The following is a 12,626-nucleotide window of genomic DNA, read 5'->3' on the forward strand; positions in this document are numbered from 1 at the left end:
CCTGCCTACAGCATTGTGGTGGGGGAACTGTTTATAGCAGTGCCCAATCTAGGGAACCTTCCCCACAGGGAGCTTTCAGAGAGAGGGTTGTATATGCCATGGGTTGGATTTTTGTAATTTTTATTTAAATTGGAGATAACATTCTGGCTGACATTAGAAAAATTAACTGTTGATCAACTTATTATTGTTGCCATGTGCTTGGCCTTTTAAAGTTTTGCTGTGTTTTAACTGGTTTTAATATTGTATTTTAAAATTGTTGTAATGGTGAAGGGCAGGTAAGAAATCAAATAATAATAAAAATAATAAATAATAATGTGTGAATTTCTTCTCTTTGCCATCCGCCTTTGGAGCCTGTTCTTGGGCAGAAAACAGGGTATAATAATGGAGAACAAGGCAACAGTTTTTTCTTTCTTTCCTCCCTCCAGATGCAAATAAGATTTTCCAAGCTAGCCTGGCAAACGCCCAGATCTTGATTCCCAGCAACCAGGCCAGTGTGAGCACAATGCTGTTGGAAGGCCGAACGCTCCTTGCTCTTGCCACCACAATGTACACCCCTGGAGGTATTGACCAGGTATGCTGTAGAATATTGGCAGGCTGTTGATGACCTTTTCCTTTCAAAGTGACAGCAAATGTCAAAAAGATCTTAAATGCCAGCAACCTCAGAAAATTTGAGTCGTGTTCTTTCTCTGAAGGTGCAGATAAAGCCTTGTGCCAGGTGCTGTGGCTTGTGCCAATGAACTGTTCGGTTCCCATTTCCTTGCAAGTGTATTCAGGTTCTTCTTCTTCATTGTAGGTCCTTCAGAATGGAGACGGAGGAGAGAAAGTAGATGCCCAGCTCTTCAGGATGGCCCTTGCTCCTTATCCCAAGCTGAGAGCAGCCCTCTTCCCCCAGTATACCAGTCATGGGACCTTGCCTTCCGACATTTCTCTCTACCACCTTGTCCAGGTATAAATATATACCTATCTGCCCCCAATACAAATAGAATCATAGAATTGTAGGGTTGGAAGGGACCCCAAGGGTTATCCAGCCCAACCCCCTGCAATGCAGGAAACTCATCCAACCTCTGCTGAAAATCCTCCAAGGAAGGAGGTTTATCACTTTTCAGTCTTCTCTTCCAGGCTAAACGTACACAACTCCTTCAACTGTTCCTCATAAGACTTGATTTGTAGACCCTTTATCATGTTAGTGGCCCTCCTCTGCCCATGTTCCAGCTTGTCCATATCCTTCTTAAAATGTGGTGCCCAGGTGGGGTTTGAGCAAGGCAGAATAGAGTGGAACTATTACTTCCCTTGATCTGGGTGCTGTAATGCTATAGTCTAGTTACAGCAACTGCTACTTTACCCAAACTTACACCAGTAAGACTTGAAAAAGGGCTGTATTGGGAAATTGGGGCACAGGTTTGAGTTCCTTTCCTGCAAAATGCTGAAGGTGACCTCTGCAAGGCGTTGCTTCTTCCTTCTGGGTATTCTGCAAACAGCATTAATTTGGAATTGGATAGGGAGAGGCTGCAGCCTCCAGCTTCACAGAGCAGCTCCCTAATCACACAGTCACAGGAGCAGGTAGGAAAAAAGCCACATGACTGAAGCTGTGTGGATCTCCTAGGGGCTTAGCCTATGACACACCTCCTTCCAACGTACAGGGGCCCAGGGCTCCCAGCAGTGTACACTAGAACATATATACATACATAATTTTATTTGCATGTCACCTTTCCATAGTTAAAGCCATCCTCAAGGCAGCTTGTAACATTAAAAATGGCACATAATTGCAAACGTAAGTTGTCATAAACGGTAAATAAAACATCAAATAGTGCACAACCAAGTTAAACAGTTTCCACATAAATCATAATAAGATTTAAAATAAAGGCACAAAACAATTAATAGAAACAAGAACAACTACCCTGCCCCCAACAACACCCCCCAACCTAAGAATCTGTTCAGCAGCCTCAGCTTTTGTAGCTGGAGTCAGTCTTCCCAGGCCAAGTGGAAAAAGCCTTGCAAGGCAGGGAGCAGTACTGCCGGTGACATGGTTCTCATACCACCACCCCTTGGTCACTTCTCCCCATCTTAGCCACAGCTACATAGCAATAGCCCTGGCTTGCACAAGTGGAAGGGCACCTGCTTCTCCCACCATCACTTACCACAAGAGCATTTCATGGAGCTGCTGCGTCTTGTTGGATGCTTAAGCAGGGATCAGCAAACTTTTTCAGCAGAGGGCCGGTCCACTGTCCCTCAGACCTTGTGGGGGGCTGGACTATATTTTCGAAATAAAAATAAAAATGAACGAATTCCTATGCTCCACAAATAACCCAGAGATGCATTTTAAATAAAAGCACACATTCTACTCATATAAAAAGACGCTGATTCCCCGACCGTCTGCGGGCCGGATTTAGAAGGTGATTGGGCTGGATCTGGCCCCTGGGCCCTAGTTTGCCTACCCATGTTTAAGAGTGAAATGCCCTTTTGCTCGCCCTCTGTGGATAATTTTCTCCTCTCAGCTTGGTTTCACTTGACACGGATACTTTAAAATATTAAGTGGCTTAAATATTCTTTTGAATAAATAAAATCCTCTGGAGCTGCACTCTGCTCTGTGGAGTGTATGTATATAAGACTGGGTTTGAATTTGATGTGACTGTTTCATTCCAGAATATCTGGGTCAGTGTGTGGCAGCAGCTGTACTACATGTGTAAGATGCTGCACAAGATGTGTGCTCAGTCGAGCAGCTTGGGTTAACATGTTTGCTGCATTTTAAGCAGGCCTTGAAATTAATGTTGTGTTCTAATTTTTCAGGCGTTAGTTCCATTTGATCCCACAAAATTGTTTGGCTGGCAGTCAGCAAATACGCTTGTCATACCTGGTAGGTAATTTTTGCCGTATCTTGTTACTATTTAAAATGAGTATAAAGTATACGTGTGTGGAATCTCCCAGTATTTCATTCTGTTAAACAGACATTTCTCTGGGAGCCGACAAGATGCTGAGAGGTTTGGCTTCCAGCATAATCTTCTTTGCTCTCCCTGTTGCACCTGATCTTTCAAAAGGTGAAATTGAGCCCTAGAATTAGGCAAGTTTGTATTCTAGCCTCTTAGCTGTTTATCTTGAATCTAAATGATGTCCCAGACTGCCACTCTCCTAAAGTTGGCAACAAGAAAATTTCTGTGTTGTCTTTTTGCCAGTTATTAAGACTTGATCTTAAATGGTTTTTGGCCATATTGTCTTGCTCCTGTAATTTATATTGTTTACAGATTACTATTTTTTTAAAAGTTTATTCAGTGGATGTGGCTATTGGACAGCCAAATTCTTGAACGAATTCTTGAAAAAGAGTTCTCCTTCCCTTTCATCATTCCACTTCTTGGCTCTCACACACAAACTTTACGCTGTCCAGTAAGCCACTGCAAGTCAGACAATGGTCCTGTGGTTCTTCTGTATCAGAGGAGGCCAGCCTGTTCCAGCAGCAATGAAATGTTTACCATTCCAAAGTCTCAGTCCAAATTCTTTACAGGGTTGCAGTCTGGATCAGATGCAGCCACTGCTTTGGAAACTGGCCCCACAGATTTTAGGGCATGGTTGGCTGCTTAAAAACTTTAGCTCTGTATCCACATTTACTAAAGTGTCTTTGGCTCCAAGTGACAGCTGTAATAGTATATGGATGAAAATGGACTCTCTTAGAATACCTGCAGCAGCACTGGACTGTGCCCCTCTTTTCTTTAAGCCGAGTTCAGTTGCACAAGTTTAATCAAATCCAGTCCTTCAGTATAATGTTTTCAAGAGCTCTTGGTTCATACAAATAAAAATTTCTCTGCACTTTTTAAAATTATCGATGGAAAATGTATCCAATTTATCAATTATTTGTACAAGATGCCACTTGTGTTTTACTTCTCTCACCCTGGATGTTCTGCATTCCCAAGTTTTATTTAGAAGGTTTGTTGACAGTTTGGTGGTCTTGAGAGAGCGAAGGTCTAATGGAAGTGGAAATGTTGGGTAAAGTCCTCCCTTCTTGCCATTTTTATTCTGGAATTTGAAACCTATTAGTTGTCCTCCTTCTGGCCACTACTGTATAGGTCAGTAAGTTTTGACACAGGTGGTTCGATAAGCAGATAAAACTCCTGGGGTTTCACTGGCAGAGAAGACCAGAAAGCAGCTGGTTAAAAGACACCATAATTTATTGTCCCAGGGATTGTCCTTGTGGGTTTTGTTTTGTTTAATGAGTTGTGTGCTCTTCTATATAGTAATTGTGTTCATATCTGTGATGTATTTAGATATGGATTATAGAGTGCAATAATAAATCAAGATACTTTATGCAAGTGGAACTTGCTTTTAGAAACCAGTGCAGTTCCCCTCAGAAGTTTTTGGTAGTGGTGTGGCTGTTTCAGCTGCAGCTATTAGAAGGGCATGTGGAGGCCATGTGGGAAAATAGCCCCCACCCCAGTCTGCTTCCATTGGCAGCTGGACAGCCTGTAACTCTGTTGCTCTTCCAATGTTGGGACCCTATGGAGGCTATGGGATAGTCTTTGCTGGTGTTGATGGGAGTTGTAGTCAAAAACATCTGGAGAGCGCTAGTTTGGCAAGGCTTCCTCTTTCAAGGGTCGAAAGTGTCCATCCCCAAGGCTATAATGGCTGTTGCTGGTGTTTCAACTGTAATCCCATACGGTGCTCTGGCACTCAGGTCCTGTGTTGGGGCTTCTGTTTGGCCATTGTGAGAACAGGATGCTGGTTTAGACAGACCTTTGTGCCTGATCCAATAGGCTCTTAAGTTTTTATGTAGATTGCTGAGATTGTCAGTTACTTCCTGGTGTAGACACTGAGCAGCAAAACTTCCTACCAGAAACTTTTCCTGCGCCAGCCCCATTGAAACCCACAACACTTCTACATGAAAGGACAGAGGTGCCTTTTTGTAGCTTTTTCAGTGGGCTGATCCAAGAGAAGTGCCTTTGGCCAGGTGTGAGGTCAAGTTTCAAGGAGTCAGCCAGAAGAATTGTGTCTGGCACTTGGGCCTGTGGAGCCTGCTATTTTTCTGTCTACTCACCACCATGTTCTCCCTTCTCTTTAGATACCTGTAGTGACCTTCCTCACTTCTCAAGTGCCACTTTTGTCAACAAATATGCTGTAGTTGAACGTCTGGATTTCTCCTACTTCTTGCGTCATGAACGCCCCTCATTTGCTTTTGGGACTTTTTTAGTCCAGCAGCTGGCAAAGAGCAAAACTCCAAAGCAGCTGTGAGTATTTGAAAGCAGCAGGGATTTGGAAAGGAGCCTCTCATGTTCTTGACAGAACATTTTCTATGGAGAAATCTTTGTATTGCAATAAGGTATTGTGTTGCTTTAGATAGATGTAAGCTGCCTTGTAAGGTGGGGTATTAATTTATATAAAGTACTTTTCAGATTTGGACCCCAGATTTTTCCTGACCTGCTTACAGTCCCCTTGGCTTTGATTTTGACTGTGTGCAGAGTTGGGTCCTTTCATTGCAACTTCTCTGCTGTTCCAGATGCATGATGCTAACGGCTGCTGCTTTTTCTTCCCTAGGATCCAGCAAGCAGGCAATGACGCCTACTCCTTGGCCCTCTCCTTCTTTTATGTGCCGTCTGTGGCTTCCGCCTGCGCCTGCTTTTTGGAACTGCTGGGCCTTGATAGCCTCAAACTCCGGGTGGATGTTAAAGCTGCCAACGTGATCCTGAGCTTCATGTCTCGAAGAGAAGAGCCTCAGCATAACTCAATCAGGCAGTCCTTGGGTAGTGTTTCTTCTACATGTTTTCTATATTGGAGAAAAGAGTGTAATATTTGATGGGCGCACAAGAGCAGAAAGCCCCCTGCCCTTTTGTTCCTGAATGGCAAAGTCCACATCCACAGTGAAGTTAGAACTGTTATACTTATTTAATCAGTTTGTAGACTGTTTGATATTTTTAAAATTCCAAGAGGTTTACAAAGTAGACACCATAAAATCACAAGGTTAGAATACCAGCAAAACAAAAATACATAATGTTGATAAAAGCGCCAAAACGCTAAACGAAAGGTAGATAACCTATTGGAAGAAAAATATAACTTTGAAGTATTCTGCAGCCACATGAAGCAGAATGCTTTGCCTTTTCTGTTTGCAGTTGAAAAGCTGACTCAGCTGGCAGAGGGAGAAAAAACAGCAGCAGAAGAACTCCTTGTCTGCTTGGAGGAAGCCGTGTGGGATAAGATGGAGCACCAGGAGATAAGCAAGTGAGTCAGCCCTTTGAGCCCAGTGGTGGGAATTTGCTATACGTTCTTTGTGGCCTTATATTACTTCTATGAAGACTTAAGGATTCAAATTTGGAAGGGTTGATTTGATTTTTGAGTAGATTTGATTTGATTTATTATATTTCTATGCCACTTTTCATTCAAGTGAATCTCATAGCAGCTTACAAACAATAAATAACAATAACATAATAGAACATCACTGTCAGGGGTTCAGGAGCAGAGGCGAGGGCAAGGGAGGAAACAGAGAGCGAGGGGGAGGAGGCAGAAGAAAAGATGAGTGATGACGACGACCCGAGATCTCCGAGTCTTTCCAGTGAATCAGAAGATTCACAGGAAGGAGCGCCAGTGGCCAGGGCAAGGGGGGAGCTTAGGGGGGCACCCCAGGAAGAAGGGTCCAGAGGGGGCTCAGAGAGCAGCAGTTGGAAATCGGGGCCAGCATCACCAGCAGAACGCAGTGGAGAGGAAGGGCGCCAGGTACCGAGTTCTGGCAGCTCGCAGCAGGAGGGAGGACATGAGTCAGGAGTGGCCACACCTCCATCGGGGAGCGAGGAAACGGTCAGGCGGAAAGTGGAAGGTTGGGCGCGCGCGCCAAGTTCAAATACACAGGAAGGTGGCGCAGTAAGCAGCCCGGAAAGGGAGCCAGGTCCTAAAGCCCGACGCAAGGAGACAGAAGGGTCCGGGGGGTCAGCGTCAGAAGCGTCCCGAAAGGAAGAGACCACGGGGGGCAGAGGGACCCAGAGAAGAACGGTCAGGCGGAAAAGGTGGAGTAAGGCTAGGGTACTTAGCTGGTGTACAGGGGGCGGAGACTCAGACGGAGCTTCGCCGGTCTAACCCTTAAGACGTAGAGCTGCACGCAGCAGCTTGAGAATGGAAACTGTAACTCAATAAAGACTTTTACAAAGTGACCGCTGGCTAGCGTGATCCTCTGTGAGCTAGGATCTTGAAGCAGCTCTGACAATCACAAATACAGCTTAAGGTTGAAGTGTGATGTATAGAACAAAACAAAAAAAAAAAGGAGGAAAACAAGTATAGCTTGCATGCTGCCTCCACCCCCTTTACTTTTTAGCCTGGAATCCCTGCTAGCTGCATATTAGCAAAGAGAGATTCCCCTTCCAAATGCTGTTTCTGTGTTTCAGTTTCCTGTATCTCCACATTCACTTGAGTCACAGGGGATGGAGAGGGGTAGTTAAGAACACCAAAGCAAGGAGGGGCAGAGAAGAGTGTAAGAAGCAAAGGGCCCAATTAATCCAGTGCTGTTTCCAGATACCTCTGAGGCACGAGAGCAATGGCACTCTCCCACCCATAGCAGCTGCCATTCATAGGAATGCCCCCTCTGACACTGGAGGTAGTAATATCTCGCTGTCATAACCAGTAGCCTTTGATAGCCTTGTTCCCCGTGAATGCTGACCCCTTTCAAAGCAACCCAGATTCATGGTCATCGCTATGTTTTATGTTAGCAAATTCTTGCAATGTCTTTCCTTTTGTTTGTCTCTACTCTTCCTCCATTTATCTTGATTGGATGACCTAAGTGTGGTCTAGTATTATGTGTTCGTTTTCTGCAAACCATGCATAATAATTATGTTCTATGCCTTCACTTGCCTTTTCTTTGGAGGGCTGTTGTGCTAGTCCCTTGATGGTTTTGGTTGTTCTTGGCAAGTGTTTTTTATGGAGGTGGAAGCTTAAGCCACTGGCTGTTTCAGTAGAACTAATACAGCCCTTCCCCATAGGACATCCAGCGAGGCAAGGAAGCAGTGGTCTCTGGTGGCCCAGTTTTGCAGGCTCCACGGCCTCAAGTTGAGCATGTCATACCTGAAGGTGTGTGCGAGATCCAGCGAATGGCTGCAGTTCCTCATTGAAGCCCAGAGGTACAACTACCAACCCTCTGAGGTAAGGAGCCCTTCAGGCAAAAGTGATATGGCCATCTTTATTAATTTGGGGTTTAGTCTTTGCAGTGGCCCCTTTGAACAGACATTGCTCTTGAAATAGGGGGAGAGATCACTAATGTAGCTTCATTTGCCCTGGCAGCAGAAAGACAGGTACAAATCTATAAAGGCATTAATATAGTAGAGTTCTAATTTGTGTTTGGTATGTGTACCACTTTGCTGTGACTCATGAGCTCAAGACAATAAACTAGACTTCCAGGTGCTTTGTTCTGCAACTCCCATCAGTCCCTCGAGGGCACCAAGTTGGTGAAGACTTCGATAAACCATTGTCTGCTTGCCTCTTTGCGCTGTTTGTTCACTTTATATTGTTCACCTAGTTTGTTCTTTCCCTTCCCCAGGTTGTCCCCATCCTCCAGGAGTTTCCTCCTCCTCTGCAGGACCACTTGAGGCTGGCCTTGGAGAGTTTGCAGTCCTCAGTTACTCCATTGGAGGACGGTCAGGGTGGCAACTCCCACCGGCTGAGGCATGAGCAAAAGCCAGGCAGCCACACCAGTGATCTTTTCCGCATTCTCCTTTGGTGTCAGGAGCAGCCGCGTCCCTGGCATTACCTTCTGGGTGAAGCTGTGAAACACCAGGCTCCCATCCTGAGCGTCCTTGCTGCATGCTTCCAGGTAAGAATGCTCTGAGGATGGCCCTGTGCTTCTGTTGTTCATTTATTTTCGTAGGCCGCATGTGTGATATTTTAGAAATATTTGCAAGTACATTCCTCAACATGGGTCACTTCCTCCTTGTATCTAACTTTCTTTACCTCTTTCCCACTCCTCTCTGGCCACATTCACCCGTTTGGAAGGACACCAGTATTATCCATTGCCTCTGTGTTTGGCTCATAACTTCCTTGGATAGCTCCACCACTGCCCAAGTGACAGACCACTTGGAAGGCTCAGCGGAAACCCATGAATGGGATCTTCAGGACTTGGCCGCCCTCTGGCAGACACTTCTCCAGAGGCAGAAAATCCAAACTCTTCTTCGCGGCTTTCAGTTCTTTCTGAAGGTAACTCTTTAAGTCCCTTTACCTGATATTACTAGGGCTGCCTCTGCTGGGTGCACCAGAAACCGCCCCAGCATGCAACTTCCATTTGTTTAACTTGTGCTACTTCACATTTTCTAGAGTGCCTTTGTGTGTGTGTGTGTGTGTGTGATTTCTTCAAACTGAAAGCTTCACGAGACATGGAGACTGCACATGGAGCCGCCCAAATGAACCCTCCATTCCAAGTTAAGGAAGGGAAATGGTCCAATTTCTGCCCCCTGCTGTGGTTACACTTTCAGAGTCTCAGGAGCTAGATTGGGGGGGGGGGTGTTCAATGTCAGAGGTGTATTTTTAAATAAATAAATGGTGCAACACTTGTGAAGAATGTTGAACATAAATTCGCATCAATCTATTCAGGACTCCCCTTTGCTGATGATCCTGGAGCTGTACGAGTTGTGCATGGACTACAGAAACTACAGCGAAGCGCAGAGCAGACTCCTTGAATTCCAAGCCAGTATTTCAAGAGTAAGCAGACCCTTCCCTTTGCTTGCTGAAGCTTTTGAACCAACTCTTTAATTACAGAGGTAGCTAGCATCTCTAGGCTAGAGCATGGTCTTCTCTTGAGTGTGTGAGGTTTAAATTTTCCAGTTGAAGGATTGTTTGAGCATGCGGGCACACACGTATCGCTGCCCACCCTTCTTCCTTGGGTGTGTCCTGCCCAGTTCCCTACCACGCGACTTCTTTGCATTGTACAAGTTGGCTTACTTTGTCAGAGAGATGAAGGAGAGGGTGGGGGAGAGGCATGTTTTGGCACTTGGATAACTTTCAAAATGATTTTTGCACAGCTGCAAGCCTTACCCGAAGGCCCACCTCTCCTCTTGCCTGTGCCCTGGCTGGTGTCGCAGGCTTCATTTCTTCTTGAGCTGATGCTCCAGCAGTGCAGGACTCAGTACGAGCTGGGAAAGGTCCTTCAGCTTTTTGCAGATACGGACACCGTTCTCCCTCACGGTAAGGACAGTTTCCTTTGGTTCCCTGTCAGTAATTTGTTACCTGCACAGCCAAGACTTCCTCTTGAAATCTGCTTTCAGTGCCTGATACCAGGCAGCCCTCAGGAGGTGGTAGTAAAGGAGCATCAGCTGTTGAGTTCATTCTGCTTTTAAGTGTAGTCAAATCATTGGTTTCCGGGGCATGGAAATAAGATGGGAATCCAGGAGGTTTGGAAGACCAGAAAAAGGGATGCACATGTGTGAAAGCAGCCCCTCCCTTTCCAAGTCCCGCCTCTCCTTGGCATGTTGGGAAACCCAGTCACTTCTCTCTTTGTCCATCATGCGCATTCTCAGTGCTGCTTAGAAAGGCAGGGACTGATCTGCATGAGAGATGATTGTCTTCTGCTTCATTTTTATACCACCTTTCATCTAAAATGATCCCAGGTTGGCTTGTGAACTTTAAAAATAGAAGAAGTAAAACATGGGAATAAACTAGTGAATTAGAAGTAACAGCAGCATGTCAGCAATTTAAAAGCATTGGGGTGAACAAGAAGGTTTTTGGTCTGGTGTCTAAAATAAAATAAAAATACCGATGCCAAGTGGGCCTCCCCTAGTTGGGGCTCTGCAGCCAAAAAGACCTCCCTTCCTAGGCCTCCCTTTGTTGCCCTCCACTTCACTTCTGCCAAAGCTGTTGCTCAGCAAAGGGCCACAGCATGGGCAGCTTGATGGGGATCCTCTTTGCTCCTTTCCAGAAAAACCTGTGTCATTAAAGCACAGGCTATCCAGTTAAGGACCTGTTTCTTTTTGGGCTGCTTTTGTGCTTAGGGCCTGATATGAAGAAGCTGAGTGCCCTCAGTTTCACCTTGAAGGACTCTCCTGTCTCCATTGACTGTGCCATTCTGAGCAGTTACACCCCAGAGAATTTCCAGAAGGAGTGCAGAAGAATTCTGGAGGAGCTGCAGGACCAAAGCTCTTTCCTAATAGCACGGAAGGTGGCAGAGCTGGCAGAGCTGCCTGTGGACAACGTGGTGATCCAAGAGGTGCGCTAACCTTTTGACAACTCATGTTTTGGTTGATTATGTTCCATCTCCAACCAAGGCACAATTAGAATGTGGCTTTCCCATCTGTTGGACTCAGCCTCTAGTTTTGGTGGCTCAGTCCCAGATCCGGTGCTGCCTTTGGCTACATATGAGTAAGTAAGGGAACTTGGGGACCAAGAATGAGGTGCTTGTAGTTTCCTGCTGTGGGGCAGTGAGAGGGGAATACGTATTTATCTGTCAAAGCCATCACCTTGGACTCAGGCAACCAGTGCAGGTCTCTCAAAGCTGTTGGTACATGTTCTTGAGCCATCAGGCCCATCAGTATGCTAGCAGCCACATTTGTCATTATCTTCCATCTCCACACAGTTCTCAAGAGCAGTCTCATGTTATGTAAACAGGAGTTGCAGCCAGGCTCTCCCTATCGACAAATGGCCATAGCTGGTGAATCAGTAGTTCAGCTTCCTTTCATTGGTTGTCATGGAAAGATGGGGCTGAGAATCCCTTTGATCTTTTGTGTGTTTTGCAGGTCCTCCAGAATATTCATCTCTTGCAACAAATTGGCCACTGGCCTCAGAAGCGGACAAGGATCGAGTTCTGGGGAAAATGCCACGAAAACTATATGAGAAATGCGATCTCAACCCAAGCGGCCTCCAATTTCTTCTTAGCTCAGGCAGACCTTCTGTCTGAGTCCTTGGATGAGGGGAGAACATCTGGCATCTCGGAGAGGCAACTTCTGCTGACCTTGGCTGGCCACTGGTTAGCTAAAAGCAATCCGGTTCCGCTTCAGGAGCTGGAAGGGATTGAGAAAGAAATCTGGCTTTGCCGCATCGCTCAGCAGACCTTGAAGCAGGGCCCTGAGAAGGCCAAGCACAGATTCTCCCACCAGATTTCTATGAGCGGTGAAGTGTCCTTTGATTCCTTAGCCAAGGAGTTTTCCTTTTCCAAGCTGGCTGCCTTGAACGTGCCCAGGTACTTGCAGCTGGAGGGTTTGCCCTCACACAATGCATCCTTGCAAGCCACACTCTCTGCGGCTGATGTGGAATCGCTGAGCTTTCTGGTTGGGCGCCTGCTGGACGAGGGGAGCATCCACGAGGCCAGCCGGGTTTGCCGGTACTTTAACTTCTACAGCCGAGATGTCCTGCTGGTCTTGCACTGCAGAGTGCTGGCCTCTGGAGAAGTCCTTCGGAGTGAGTTTCACCCAGAGGTTCATGCCATCCTTGCAGCAAGAGAGAGAGAGGAGGCGAAGGACAAGAATAATGGAGGGGGAGAGGACTCTTCAAAGAAAAAATCTCTGAGCAGTAAGTAGCAGGAGCATTTGGAGCTGCAAATTGGACAAAAGCATCTCTCCTCAGGAGTCCACAGAGGACCCTCCTGGGCCATTTCTTCCTTTCTCTGCCATTTTGTGGGTCTTGTCATTGCCCGTTCTTTAGAAATGTAGGTGTTTCTTAGATCTCAAACTTTGCCATTCGTTGCA

At 46.0% G+C, this 12,626-nt stretch overlaps 1 protein-coding gene across 2 annotated transcripts in view; it reads left to right on the forward strand.

Annotated features, from left to right (window-relative positions):
• The window catches only part of SPG11 (SPG11 vesicle trafficking associated, spatacsin), a 35,706-nt gene that overhangs the window by 16,354 nt on the left and 6,726 nt on the right, over positions 1 to 12,626 (forward strand). For both annotated transcript variants that reach the window (XM_082198219.1, XM_082198218.1), the window contains exons 18-30: positions 426 to 571; positions 794 to 946; positions 2,788 to 2,854; positions 5,045 to 5,210; positions 5,518 to 5,723; positions 6,090 to 6,198; positions 7,944 to 8,103; positions 8,498 to 8,770; positions 8,950 to 9,150; positions 9,544 to 9,651; positions 9,972 to 10,134; positions 10,938 to 11,152; positions 11,679 to 12,450. In XM_082198219.1, coding sequence (XP_082054345.1) covers positions 426 to 571; positions 794 to 946; positions 2,788 to 2,854; positions 5,045 to 5,210; positions 5,518 to 5,723; positions 6,090 to 6,198; positions 7,944 to 8,103; positions 8,498 to 8,770; positions 8,950 to 9,150; positions 9,544 to 9,651; positions 9,972 to 10,134; positions 10,938 to 11,152; positions 11,679 to 12,450 — 2,739 coding nt within the window. The remainder of the gene's footprint in view (positions 1 to 425; positions 572 to 793; positions 947 to 2,787; positions 2,855 to 5,044; positions 5,211 to 5,517; positions 5,724 to 6,089; positions 6,199 to 7,943; positions 8,104 to 8,497; positions 8,771 to 8,949; positions 9,151 to 9,543; positions 9,652 to 9,971; positions 10,135 to 10,937; positions 11,153 to 11,678; positions 12,451 to 12,626) is intronic.

This window comes from Podarcis vaucheri (genome assembly GCF_965113315.1).
Source record: "Podarcis vaucheri genome assembly, chromosome: 14".
In the NCBI taxonomy this organism is placed as follows: domain Eukaryota; kingdom Metazoa; phylum Chordata; class Lepidosauria; order Squamata; family Lacertidae; genus Podarcis; species Podarcis vaucheri.